Genomic DNA, 15,221 nt, shown 5'->3' on the forward strand with positions numbered 1-15,221 from the left:
CAAGTCTGTCTACTGACATCTTGTACTATCTTCACGAACCAGAAGTGGTCAACGGGCTATAGGTTGAGAAACGCTGATCATCAACTGATTCAAATCGCATTTGAACTTTGCAGACTAAAATTAAATTAATTACCTGCCGTTAATTAAAATTTTTCCTCAGTGTACTTTTATGGCAGAAAAATACTTGTATTAAAAAAATTAAACACATTTTCACACACTCACTTACAGTTACTCGATCTTCTCTAAAAATTTTTCAGCTATGATATATTTTAAGTGATGATTTTTTAACCTGACTGTAATTCACGAAAATACGAAAAATTTCAAATCTTTACGTCGAGATAATAAATTTTCGATATGAAATTTCGAAATAAAAATGCGTCAATAACAAAATGTGTAAATTTCTTAATCAATGATTGAACGCTCTTATAAATTTAGATGAACGCGATTTATAAATATTACTATAAAAAGCGAATTTTCTATTTCACTAACCTAGAAAATTGGAGTTCAAGATGGAAGAAAATTAGGTACAATAAAGAAAACACAGGCGGACACAAAAATATATTTCTCAATATACTTTCAAGCATAAGTCAATAAGAGATCCAAAATTCACAAATAATACATCGGTTCTGTCACTTTACTGTTATTTATGTCTTTGTGAAACGGAGCCAAATGGGTAAGGTAATATATATATAGAATAATAAAATAAAACCCGTCGGAAATTTCACTTTTATTTCAATCTCAAGAAACCGGTTTCGCCCATACAGACTCAATGAAAAAATTTGAATCTTCCAGGAATGAGTGAGGAGCAAAACACAATTTTCATGTGGGATTTTCACTTGATGTAAAATAATAAATTTCCACGAATTCTTTTTTTTATTCTTCTTCGCTGTTTAAGATATAATCATGCGGAGGCGATATATTTCCCATTAGTTCCGGATGTCTGGATAGAAATTGACGCCCCAGTGAGTAGAGAATCGCGTGAAAATATCGAGTTTTAGTCGCTATACCCGACTCCCACATAATCGTTTTTCCCAGGGGGAGCTTCTATGGAAATCCGGGTGCAGTTAGTTCCAAAGCGATTGCCCATTAAAGTTTTTGGATTCGGACCAAAAAGGATGCCTTAGTCTTTCTCATAGAAGCCATTATGACATGAAATCCGAAAAAAGAAATAAAATATTTATTATCGTTTAGTCTTTGGAACAATATAATTCCCGGTTTCGTTTCAAAAGGAAGTGAAAAAAAAACAATCGTTATTGCTTCTCTCAACAAAAGTGTTGTGTTTTTGAGATTCTCAAGCGAAAGTTTTTCTTCCAGTTAAATTGGAGGGAAATTCGACTACGAAATTTAACACTAAAATCTAGCTTTATCACTAAAAGCATATTTTCTTTTATAAAATTTCTTTTTTAAAAGGGGCTTTTATTAGAGCCGCTGATCCTAGAGACGTATTTCCAGTTGAAAGAAAGCACCCAAATAACGTGTAGAACTCAGATAGGCCATGTCATTCATATTGCACGGGGTTGCATAGTTATAAAAATAAAAATAAATTAAATTTTTATACGGACCCCTGTTCTATAAAACCCAATTATAAAATTGACACCCTCTCTCTCCTGAAGCCAACAAAAAAAATCATAAGTGCGATATTTGCTGAGAAATTTGAATTGAAAAACTGCAGAAAAGTCGATTTTCTTTTTTTGGCTTCACAACGCATAAATTTTCTAGAATTGTGTGTCCATATAAAAAGTTAACTTTTATATTTTAATAACTATACAACCCATTGCAACAGGAATGGCCTATCTTAGTACTGCACGTTATTTGGAAACCCTTTTTTTAATTAGACGTATAACTCTAGCATCGCGGTTCGCCAGAAAAGTACGGCGAAGTTAAGTATTACCCTGTAGATATTTTCTATACGAGATCAAAGAATCTAAATTTTCGTTATCTTATATGAGATTCTTTGGGCTGCTTATTATGATATTGTTGTTGGAACACTAGCGAGTACCAATGAGATAAGAACTATTATCTATCTGACAGAAAAGTATACACATTGAAATCCACCGCGATCATCCAGGGTGTGTCAGAAACGACTCGCTAACTTTGAAATGACATAAATTGGAAATAGTGATTTATAGAAACATGAAAGCAAGTAGATTTTTTTTAAGAGCCAGGTCTAGAATTTCAACTACGCCTGCTCAGAGAATTAGCTAAAACTTTGCCTAGTAGGTGGTGTCATCCCCTTGCAACAGGGGTGGGAGCTTCCGGCCACAGTCAAGGTGCTCCTTTTTTTTGTTACAGTAGATGGTATTTTCTTCCTTAAATGTGGGCCAAATGACAAAACGATGGATCCGGAATGGTCTACGTGCTGGACAAGGACATAACAAAAGTGAAGAATGGAGATGTCAGGTTTGTCTAATGTGGCAAAGTTTCCTGAAATGTCCCAACTATAATGGATGCGTAAGCCTGGCTCTTAGATGGGCTGTTCATGCTGATACGGCGTTTTAGGATTCTTAATGTGAAAAATGACCTTGAAATGGCTCCACAGAAAAAAGTCATAAAATGAAACGACTGTGTGGTCACTTATTAGTTTCAAATAATTGCAATTAATCTTGTCAACCAGGGTATTTAAAATTCCAAGCCTGTGCACATAAAATGTGTCACTTGACTCATCTTTCTATCTGTCACTATTTCCTAGTTATGTCATTTCAAAATACAAATGCGAAGACCCCAACAGGCAGAATGCCTAACGAGGTGTCTGAAAAAAAGATGCCTATAAAAATATGGTTGTCGAATATATATCTAAACAATATCAAAAATACAGGATGATGCGCAATAAGAGTGATAAAAACCAATAAAAACACGATAAAATATAAATAGACTACCCTAAAATATTATGGTTCTCATTTAAGTATGGATGGCTTCTTGTATTTCTTTTAAAACGTGTCAATCGTGTTGGAATTCACGACCCCCGGAGGAAAGCTATTCCGTTCATTCATAGTTCACCCTGTTAGAGAAAAACTCCCTGCGACACCACAACCCGAATTGTCCCTTATCAATCTATATTGGTGCTCCCTTGTCGGAACAGTTTATTGACGATGTATTAGTAACTCATGGTCCATTTTATTCACCCCATTGAAAGTTTTAAACAATTCAATCATATCCCACCCCAACATTTGCGCTCTTCCAATGTAAACATTTTCTAAAAATCAAGTCCCTCTTTATAGCATAAGCACCGTGTGTCATCAAGAGCACGCGTGGCTCTTCTCTGCACCCTCTCGACGAAGCCAATGTCCTTCTGTACGTATGGTCTCCAAAACTGACGGCATACTACAATCCAGGACGAACTAAGCCCCGGAAAAGTGAAGAGATCAGTTTAGGAAAACGCAAAGAGACCTTTTTAGAATAAAACGGAGCATTCTATTCGATTTTTTGACCACCGCAGAATAATTTTCAGAAAACCTAAGTCGTTTATCAATAAGAATACCCAGATCGAGGATCCTAGTTGCATCCGTTACAATAACACCATTCAACTAGTAAGTAAAACGTGGTGGGCATCAAATCAAAATGGGTGAGCATGCACTTGTCAGCGCAAAATTAGGGAGTCCCTACTGAAATATACCCCGTATTAATGGAAACATCACGATCACACACACTCACGTTTCGGATAAACATCTCAACCACATTATAGATGCAATCGAGAACAAATATCGCAGGCTATCAAGATGAAAAAAAATCCAATTTCTCTCACGATAAATTCTATAAAAGAAGCTATAAAGATAAGAATCACGCATTTGTCGTCTTCATATTTGCATAACGATCGCGATCAACACACAACAAAAAAGTCCAAAGGCTTCCATCTTATTTGAGATCTGATCGTTTATATATATTAGCATTCTCTATTGAACAATAAACATCTCAAGTAGTAAATGGAAACTACTAAGTAGTAGTAAATGGAGAGTGACTTTCTCTACTCTGAAAATGACTTTGTCTCACTCTGTTCTATTCTGGAATATAATAAAAAAATATCCATTATATCTTTGAAGAATAAGTTACCATTTTGATGCAATGGAAAATTATATTGTTCGTAAATAAACTTTCTCTTTAATTCAGAAGAAATTAAATACATAAAATATTTTATCGGTATCTTTTTCTCGTACACGTAAACTTCAGCATTGCGTGTTTGACTAGACAACCTGGTTCAGAAGCTGCCAATGGAATGAATGATATCGTAAACAATTCGCTAAAAGCTTCTGAAAATGTTTTCAAGTCGGTAAATAAGTTTCCAATCACCATTGTTATATTGTTAGCACCCACAGGAATGTGTACAAGATGTGGAAGGGAAGAAACCCCAAATATATATACTTTTCTTCAACAGACGCGATAGGAAAATAATCTTCAAAGATAAATAACAAGATGGTATAAGAAGTTTGTTTTTTTTCTTAGACATTGATTTGTTTTGTGATGATCCATTATTTGTATCCCATAACGATTTTTCCGTTTTCAATCATTTCGTTTCTACTTTATTGGAAAAACTGGAATTTCTCTCTTATACTGGATACGCTGTATTCTTTCAAAGTATTGGAAAATATAGGATGGATTTATTTTCCCTTTTAATACATTAAGCTCACCCAACCCTTAAACTACTGTTTTCTTTATTTTGAAAATAATTAAGAGGTAACTGCTTTTATTCTTACCACAAGCATTAGATCGAGACCTTGTGGTCGTTGTGTTGATTCAGTTAGATTAGATTAAGTGGGAAAATCAGATAAATTTAGAAGAGAAAATTCGAGATCAACACTAATCGGTCGGTTTCGATCTAATTTGCGTAGGAACTTTTTTTTCAGTTGGCTCGTTTTTTCTCAGGTAAAACGATTATATTCCTTACAGTGTGTTGTTTCAGGGAAGTAAAAAAATATTCATAATATATATTTCACGTTATTTCTCATTTCAGGAAGGCTTATTTTTGATAACCTCAAGAAATCTATAGCGTATACTTTGACTAGTAACATCCCTGAGATATCGCCATTTCTACTGTTCATCTTGGCTGACGTTCCTTTGCCTCTTGGAACAGTGACGATCCTATGTATTGACTTGGGAACTGATATGGTAAAATTTTGTTATATACAGGGTGTCCCATAAATTCGTGAATAGTTCAAAAATTCATAAAAATGGAAGGAATCGGTATATTTGAATGTGGTTTGAGAAAAAATTGTTCTCACAAAGAAGGTTTTTTTCGAAACAGGTAAAAAACGAAGTTAAATTTTTCATCGACAGAGGGTGCTGCACGTCAGCAAATTACTTTAAATATGCAAATCAGAGTGCTATAAAATACAAGGAGTACGATTAACAGCTGATTTCTGAATTTTCCTGTTACTGGCGCAAACATGTGGTTTTCATTGTGATGTTGACATTGGGGGATAAAGCACTGTTGGTAAGTTTTTTTTCCTCAGCCATGAATCGCTGGCTGAAGCTTTACGAACGTTTCGAACACAGGTGGGATTGAAGAAAATTTCAGTTTTACACTGCTCCTACAGGACTTTCGTGCAGTGTGCTCTAGCGACAAAATTTGAACTAATTTTTTTCTCAACCAAACGAAACAAATCCCATTTCGTGAGAATAACTTTTTCACGAACCGCATTCAAATTTATCAATTCATTTCAATTTTTATGAATTTTTAACCCTGCATTTTTATTTAGGACACCCTGTACTTACTTAATTACAAATTGTTAACCCATTTTTGACCGCTACTCAAATTCATGGCCAAATATTGCACAATTTTTTCATATGTCATAACTCGTTACTTAAATAACATATTTGAGGAGTTTCAAAAAATGTTATATTAATTTAATTTCGTTTTTGTTTGTAATTAATATAAATTTACTTACGTAATAAACTTTTAACTAATATAAATTCCAGATCAAAAATCACCATTCAACTGGTTGTCATCAAGAGCACGCAATTTTTGATCTGGAAATAGAAAAATTTCAGATCAAAAATCAAGATAAAATGAAATTTTGAAATGTTTTTGAAATTTCAAATGGCATAATGCCATAAAAAATTAAATTTCTTTATAAACCAATTTTAAAAAATACTATCACACTCATTGAACCTTTAAAGTTCCAAAAAATGCTAATTTCATACAAAACTTTGAAGGAAAATTAACTGAAAAAAAACTTAAACACATACACTCAAAGCGTTGTTTACCCCGTCAGTCAAAAATGGGTTAGCTAGTCCCCCTAACTGAACTTTTTAGGCAAGTAGCCGTAATACCCGGCAATGCCCCGGTTTTCTTGGATTAATGGGGGGATTGAAAAAGTGACAAACCATTGTAAGATAAGTGCATGTCTGAATTGCATTGTTTGGGAACCACGGTAACCGAAGTAAACATTCCGAAAGTGGCTGTTAGGGCCCCAGGAACCATTGTTGACCGACGGAGTTTCGCCTATTTCAGGCATTTTCCCAGCTCTGACGAACTTTTAAAGTAGCCTATGGTTCATTCCCGGTTCTGTTTGGTATATATGCAAAATATGGCGACGATCGGTCTAATATTGTAGATTTGAATAAAGAACATACATATTTACTTACTTTCACATTTACATATAAGATAATAATAAATGAGAACTGAGTCAATTAAAAAACTTCAATAACCAAACAAAATCGATAAACTCATTATTTTTGCGTTAAATAAATAACCCGCACACCATAACAGCATCTTATAATATTTTCGTTTCTTGTCAAAGGAAGCGCATTCATACTGTACTTGCGGAAAATCGTGATTTCGGAAGATAATATATGCAGTTTTCTTCTACTAAAAAAAAATTTCAGGTTCCAGCGATTTCTTTAGCTTACGAAGAAGCTGAAAGTGACATCATGAAGCGCAAACCACGGGAGCCCCGCACGGACAAACTAGTGAATGAAAGGTAAGATTATTTCTTTAGTTTAAGAAATTATTTAGATTATTTCTGATAAGTAATCTTGAGACCTTTGAGTCTGAATTCCTTTGAGTCTTTGAAAGTCCGTATGTGTTATTAATTACAAGAGTCGATGGAAAGCATGAACACAATATTTTTAGGGAATATATATGGGGTTTTCGGACAGTATATTTGTTCTAAATGAAATAGGATACATTGGGAACTCAGACATAAACATAATTTATAGCTGGGGCGATAGCAATTATTATTTGATGTTTTACGCACCTTCACCATGGGCAGAGTAAATTCTTTGGACCAAATTACGAATAATAATAGAATGCAAATGATGGCTGATGTGAGTAATACCAAGCAAAGCTTCTTCTACTGTGAAAGTGTCACTTGTTTTCATTCAGAAAACGACTCTGTCCTACTCTTACTCCTAAATTCTGAAAACGACTTTCTCCTATTATTTCTACTACTACTCTAAAAATGACTTACTGGTATTCTGAAAATGATTTTATCCTACTCTGGAAGCAACCTTCGTTTGCTCTGAAAATAGCTCTGTTGTATTCTAAGAATGACTTTTTCCTGCTCTTTTTCTTACCCTGAAAACAGCTTTCTAAACTCTGAAAGTGACTTTCTCTACTCTGGAAGTTATTTTCTCTACTCTGGAAGTTACTTTCTCTACTCTGGAAGTTACTTTCTCTACTCTGAAAATGGCTTTATCCTACGCTGAAAATGGCTTTGCCCTACGCTGAAAATCACTTTGTCTCACTCTGTTCTACTCTGGATATGACTTTGTTGTCCTGCTCTTTTTCTTACTCTGAAAGCAACTTTCTCCTGCTCTGAAAATTGCTTTCTAGTGCTATACCTTCTGCATTAAAAATGTGATTTTCTTTTACCTTTTCTGCTTTGAAAGTGATATTATGAAACACAAACCCTGGAAGTAAAGTATATAACTTTAGAGGAGGAATAAAATTATATATACACCCTCCTCTACGGTATAAGCGAGTGGGTGAAATATAAAATTGGCAAAAAAAAACACTTATAATTTCCACCGGAACAGTATTAAAAATATTGCTAGACTATATTTATTAATGCATTCGAGTAGCGTTCGTAGATGTCTTGAGCCGTAGTCGCACTTCTCCAAGTCATTGCATTATGGGTTCAAGTGAGAGATGCCATTTTGGAACGTTCGAATACAGGCAGATGCGTATATATTCATTTTCTCATTTTCTTTCAATTCACATTTCAATAGAGAAATATCAAAACAGAATTTTTAAGCACGTTATACGTATAAATGTTATTAAATATTATACCTTATCGAGACTGAATATTTCCTATATAGAAAAAAACTAAGAAAATCCTCACAAAATAAGAATTCTAAACAAATTATTATCCGTATTATCAATTTATGAGTCAATTTTAGATTCACATAATTTGTCACGTTGAAAGTGGAAATAGATGAAAAACAAGCTCCACGCATAAATTTCTTCAACTAAATTTATGATTATATTCTTTCACGGGAAGACTACGTATCTCTTAAGGCAAACTATTGCATATTCATCAGGTGATTTCTTACCGAAGTGTGTTTCTTCTTTTTTTTCCAAACAGTTCACACAAACAAATGATTTATCTATTCCTTAATGTTAGGTGAGAATTTTCTCTCAGAACTTGTCAATTAATTTTTCAGGTTAATATCTATGGCTTATGGTCAAATAGGAATGATGCAAGCAGCGGCTGGTTTCTTCACTTATTTCGTAATCATGGGTGAAAACGGCTTCTGGCCTTCGACGTTGTTCGGCTTGAGACGCTCGTGGGACTCGAAAGCCATCAATGATCTGCCTGATTCCTACAACCAAGAGTGGGTGCGTATGATGTTTTTAAACTCAAACAGGGAGTATCAAGTTATGTACAGCCACTCCCCGACTTACGGATAGGTTCCATTCTGAGCATCGTCCTTTAGTCGAAGTGTTCACTTTGATTTGATGAGAATTCATCGAGTTAAAAAAAAATTCACCGATATTTTCAAATTTCATATGAAAGATAGGAAACCACATTTATGTACCACATTGTTATTTATGGTACATAGGCGATATCCTTAAAAACACGTAATCTCAAAACGAAGACAGAAAGCGCAGGAAGAATCTGTTTAAAACAAGTTGGATTCACCATAGCTCCAAATATTTATGTTCGTAGATCGAAAACTCCTCGAGTCATTCGTTAAGTCGGCTGTGACTGTCTTTTACTTAAAATGATTGTAATGAATGAATCTTTAAATAATTGTTGATGTGATTATTTCAGACATATAAAGCAAGAAAGACGTTAGAGTACACCTGTCACACCGCATTCTTTGTGTCCATAGTCATCGTCCAATGGGCGGATCTGATCATTTGTAAAACAAGAAGAAATTCCATCGTTCATCAAGGAATGAAGTAAGCATTGAAACATTAATTAAGCATCGATATACTGAGATTTTTTGCCATTTGAAGAGAGTGGACAGACCATGATCCACCAAAGTCCTAATTTTAGGTTGCGCTAGAGGGGGAAGGGGGGGGGGCTAAATGTTTCTTTGTAAAATAGGTTGGTTGGAGACTTTGAGAAAATGTCATGTCATTGCCCGATGCGTACACTAACCAGATAACGGCGGAGATGAACTACAGAATTTTCGAGGTGTGGTTTCATGAAAAGCTTTAGTCACATGTCAACAAGTTTGCTATAAAATCTAGTTTTACTAATAAACAACACTCGTTTTCACCCATGGCAGAAAACACTTGTCTCAGGAGATATAAACGGGCCGTGTGCATACTATCAAAAGTATCATCACTCATTCAGCCAATGTAATACTATATATATAAACCGAGGCTCTTAATATTCAGATCACGGACAATTAACTTTATTTGCAATCAAAACTAACTTTGTTACATCTTTCGCCTATGCTCTAGACACATTCCCTCCGGTTAATTGAGGTTCTACTGCATTGGAATTTTCTGATAAAAAATGCAAGCGCAATATTATTTAGACATTTAAGAAAATATTTGCATTTAAATGGAGTTGACAAGCTGCATTTGTAAGGGAGATACATCTAAGGGAGTTAAAAAGCTGCATCTTAGAGGGATTGAAAGGCTACATCTCTAAGGGGATTGTAAAGCTGCATCTATGGTGATTAAAGCGTTGCATCTTGGGGGGGGCGGGGGGTTAAAAAGAGCATCGAAGGGGATCGAAAAACTGATTAGGGGTGGGAAGCGAAAAAAGTTCCTCTAAGGAAGGTAGCTACAAAGCTGCATCTAAGGGGGTTAAGAAAGCTGCATCTGATGGTGGCCAAAAACTTGTAACGAAGGGAGTTAAGAAGCTGCATGAAACGGGGTTGAATAGAAGCATCTAAGGTTGTTAAATGGTAGCGTCTAAGGGAGTTAAAAAGCTGCATCTAACGGGGTTAAATGGTGTCATGTAAGGGGCATCGAAGATGATTGAAAAGCTGCATCTAAGGGGGGTTCAAATCATTGACACATCTGCGGTTACTTTTTTTTTCTTTTGGACGTTGTAATGTTCAATGTATGTTTATTGGTATACCTGTTTCTCTTCATTTTTCTCTCGATTAAATATGTTTTATTCCATTACCTCTTCTACTCAGGAACCACGTCTTGAATTTCGGTCTGTGCTTCGAAACGGCTCTGGCAGCATTCCTGTCCTACTGTCCGGGGATGGACAGGGGGCTACGTATGTATCCACTCAAGTTCAATTGGTGGCTGACGGCCCTGCCATTCTCACTGTTGATCTTCACTTACGACGAAGTGCGTCGTTATATTCTACGGAATAAACCACCAGGGTCGTGGATCGAAAAAGAGACTTACTATTGAAAATGATAATAGCTTTTAGCAAACGTTACAGAAAGAAACTATAAAAAAAGTGATAAAATTTATTTATATGCATTTAAAGGAATTGATGTCAACATTGTTTCTTCCACAATCATGATTGTTGATCGCATTGAAACCGCATGGACGGAGGGGGGGGGGGGGAGTTCATACGAAATTAGCATTTCGAAGAAAGGAGACCCGGTGCTTTTTATGACGTATCCGAATTTCAAAAAGTGTTCATTGGAGGACTGAAAATCGCACCGAAAAGAATATATATATATATACATATATATATTAGTTTTTATTTTATAAACTTGTCAGTTATATGTATGTTTAGTTCATAATCAGGTTAAAAAAAGTTTTAAAAACAAAAAAAAATGTATGTTCGTGTGTATTAGTGTATAAAATATTGTATATCATTGTGAAATTAAATTTTTTTTTGTTTACTCGTGCTGATTTAATTATTTTCAGTGTTGTGTAATTTATTTTGTCGTAAATTTTAATCGATTATATCATAATTTTTGGCGAGACATTCTGAAGATTAACAATATTATCTCACAAGGCACTGTATCACTAATTTATTTCAACGTACAGCAATTATACTTGCACAAGGATTGCTATTTATATTTATGTACAGAAATACTGATCAGGCATTCTAGCAGAACAACTACACAAATAAGTACTATAACGAACAAAGAAGTTATATCACATACTAATATACCGAGAGAAACAATTTACAAAAAATATTTATGCTTTCTCGCTCAAAGAGTTTTGCAATGAATTTGTCAATAGGCAACAGCTTTCACTGAATATGTTTAAAAGAGCTAAAAGACTGTAGAATGAAATAGTATGTATATATTTGAAATAATATGAATATTTGAAATATATATATAAATATATACATATATAAATATAATAATACACATATATAAATATAATAATACACATTTATAAATATAATAATACACATATATTAATATAATAATACACATTTATAAATATAATAATACACATATATTAATATAATAATACACATTTATAAATATAATAATACACATATATTAATATAATAATACACATATATAAATATAATAATAGATTGTGAACACTTCATTTTATTTAGTAATTGCTAGCACTATAATTTAGGGAAATAATAGAAGTGTGTGTATAAAACTAATTTCTTTTCACTTAATATTATTGGTATTATCATGCTTCACATATTCATGTAGGGAGTTTTCATTCACATAACCTGTAGGGAGTTTTGCTGAGTTCTTGCGTGTAAAATTGCAGGAATATTGCCTATTGACCTGATTTTCCGTTTACTAATCTTTTTCTCGAAAGTGTTGGTTGAATATCATGGAATTAAGACAATGGGAGAGAGAGGGTGAAATTCCTGTAGTTTTTGTTTTATTAAATTGTTAAATCGATTATTAATTATTAGTGTTTATTTTTGTACACTTGGATATTGTCATGAATCTTGCTACTCTTTATGGCCCATGGAAACATCATTTCTTTAGGTCAAATAGTGTTTGTTTTTGTAATTGCCTTATTATCTTGTTTGGTTTTGTCTTTTCGAAATAAATAATGAAATACTAAAAATGTAAAATTGATATTCAACCTTCATCGACAACTGTACCCATTCTGTCTTGTTTAGTACTTGTTCTTTTTTAACTTAAGGCTTTACGCCTTATGCTCAACTTTTGCTCACGAGTGTGTGCCTTAAAATCAAATTTCTTTCAAGTAAACAATCAAAAATAATTATTAACATCATTTTCAATTTCTGCACGAATATACTTTTTTGAAATAAACAAAACGCACTATCATTAAATGTTTTAAGCACTCGATGTTTACTTTTCCCCATTGTAAATTCCAAAGAAAAAATTTATTCTTTAACAGCTGATGACATAAATAATTTAGTTCTGTTTTTCTTTTTTAATGAAAAAAAAATAGAAAAAAGTTGTTTTAATCCTAGTTTAAGAAATGCGTTTTTTGTATTAAAATCGGATAAAAATGAATTATAAAAGTATTACTATACAAATTAATTTAATACTTCGGTTATTATCTTTGGAAATGGTCTCAAATGTTTAAAAATTATGAGAGTAAATTTAGAACAAAGAAGAAAAATGAATATTAATAATGAAATCGGATTACGTTGACTTAAAATCCTTCATTATAAATGAATAATTTTTCAGTCAACATAATCCGATTTTTTTTATTCATTACTCATTCTTTGTCACAGCATTTTTTTATAATATTATCTTCATTCCTACTTCAAATTGACTTCTTTCAGTTAATTAAATGGCAATGTCCGATACCAAAAAAAAAAAAGTTACAAGTTTGCACATCGATTGTATGTAAAAATGATAGAAAATATCACTGTGGAAAATATTTTAATCACACGTGTATAAACAAGATAACATCAATTATACGAACATGAAGCATTCGAATCGGCCAGTTGACGTCCAACGTAAAATACTTACAGTGAAAACGTAATACAGGGTGTCCCATAATTCGTAAATACAGTAGCGCTCAAAAGCCTTTTGACAAGAATGAATCGGTCTAAAAATTTCGTATTTGAATTTTCAAATTAAATCTGTCCGATGAAACACAAACACTGAACCTCATAACGAACTATTATGAGGAAAAAAATTAAGTACACTTTTTAAAATAAGAAAAAAATTCAATCGGCTCAAAATCTTTTGACACATACAGACAAGAAAGCAAACAACTAATAAATCCATGTTAGTTAAGATATAAAACGCAGGGTATACGATTGACATCTCATTCCTGAATTTTCTTGTCATTGGTGCTCACATATGGTTATTTTTTGTGAAGTTGATATAAACCACCATTGGTGAAGTTGCTTTACTTCCTTTACGACCGTTTCGGACGCAGAAAATATTGCAGAAAGTTCAGGTCTCCAGAATTCTGTGATTCATTTTCATGCAGCGCCGTCTATTGACAAACTTTTTTAACAAAATTTTCCCCCTCAACAAAAAAATTCGCCCTTTATGAGAATAACTTCTCCACAAATCGCTTTCAAAAATATACCGATTCCTTCAATTTTTACGAATTTCTGCACTATTTACGAATTTATGGGGCACCCTGTGTTGCAGTGGAATTTAAAAGAATTACTCTCACAATTTCAATATAGGCCCATAATTTATTTCAATTTCCCATTCCAGTTTAAGACAATCTCACGGACGAAGACATCAAATATGTGACGAACTGATGGACAAGGCAATTTTCCATTAAAAAAATTTCATTTTATTTTCTCAATTTCATTTTATGCCAGTTTAGTATTGTGTTACTCCAAGATGAAGAAGAATATAGCTCGTTTGAGCTTAGTGCTCTGTATGACGACCACGGTCACCATTCCAGTTCATACAATAATATTATTCATAATTATACCATTGTGTTAATTAGGAATGACATATCAATGTCATTGATATGTCAATTACTAATATCACTAATATCATTAATATCAATAATTCATTATCTCATCATAATCAATTACTTGAGATATCAATTTCTGAAATTGATATGTCAAGAAAAAGAAATTTTAATGCCCAAGTTGGTACGTAATTAATGGTTAGTACGTAATCTTAGTACGTAATTTAAAGAAAACAAAATCACCTAGTGAGAGCAGAAACGTAAATTAATCCTGACTTGATTACCTGAACATACCCCAGTTCATATTAGTTAGGTGAATTGATGTTCTGAAATTTGTAGATTTGATAACAACTCCATTTGCTCCGTATTATCAATTTTTTTCTCGGGGACTTCGGTTTGATATGTAAATATTGATCGAAATTCGTGTTGAAAAGGTCAGAAGATGTTGCGCCGTGTTATCTCTCTCCAGCGCGCATTACTTTGAAATGGAGTTAATAAATTATATGAGCTCTCTTTTTCCTTTTTTCACTCTAGTTCCCCATGAATGTCTGGTTCCGATGCTTCAAATCCCTGGTGATCATAATCATTCGGAAAAATTAATGTGTTCCTAGTGTGCATATGGTTCATTACCATAGTGATATCCCTATATAACTGTACACCGCGGACAAAAAAAAACATTTCATCGAGAGGCAGCATTATATCATTATGTGCCACCAAATGTATGCTATTTTTTGACATCTCTTTTCAATTGGCATTATTAGTTCCTCAATAAAATACACTTACACATCGATAAGTAAGAACTGAACATCGCCTTTGGAAAAATGCGGTAATATTTATTTGCCAAAATTTTTTAAAACTGATTATTAGGGCTCGGATTTTTAGGCCCTCAAGATGAAACGGCGTTGCTGATAGGCCGATCAGCTACGACTTTCGTCTTTAGAGGCATAAAAATCCGAGCCCCACTGATCAGTTAATTACTTAAAATCCGTTGGATGTTTTGCCCACCTCTATAAGGGTTTAGTATATTACATTTTTGTGTGTATTACGCAGAAAATATGAATATCAA

General features: G+C 33.5%; 1 protein-coding gene across 2 annotated transcripts in view; it reads left to right on the forward strand.

The window, feature by feature from the left end:
• The window catches only part of LOC149076152 (sodium/potassium-transporting ATPase subunit alpha-like), a 71,345-nt gene extending 60,142 nt beyond the window's left edge, over positions 1 to 11,203 (forward strand). For both annotated transcript variants that reach the window (XM_089243695.1, XM_089243694.1), the window contains exons 16-20: positions 4,946 to 5,100; positions 6,820 to 6,914; positions 8,599 to 8,773; positions 9,210 to 9,340; positions 10,540 to 11,203. In XM_089243695.1, coding sequence (XP_089099821.1) covers positions 4,946 to 5,100; positions 6,820 to 6,914; positions 8,599 to 8,773; positions 9,210 to 9,340; positions 10,540 to 10,765 — 782 coding nt within the window. In that variant the 3' untranslated portion in view covers positions 10,766 to 11,203. The remainder of the gene's footprint in view (positions 1 to 4,945; positions 5,101 to 6,819; positions 6,915 to 8,598; positions 8,774 to 9,209; positions 9,341 to 10,539) is intronic.
• Positions 11,204 to 15,221: the final 4,018 nt, after the last annotated feature.

This window comes from Pholcus phalangioides, unplaced genomic scaffold (assembly GCF_987345545.1).
Source record: "Pholcus phalangioides strain wild (caught in Gottingen) unplaced genomic scaffold, Ppha-v1.0 ptg000015l_1, whole genome shotgun sequence".
Lineage (NCBI taxonomy): Eukaryota > Metazoa > Arthropoda > Arachnida > Araneae > Pholcidae > Pholcus > Pholcus phalangioides.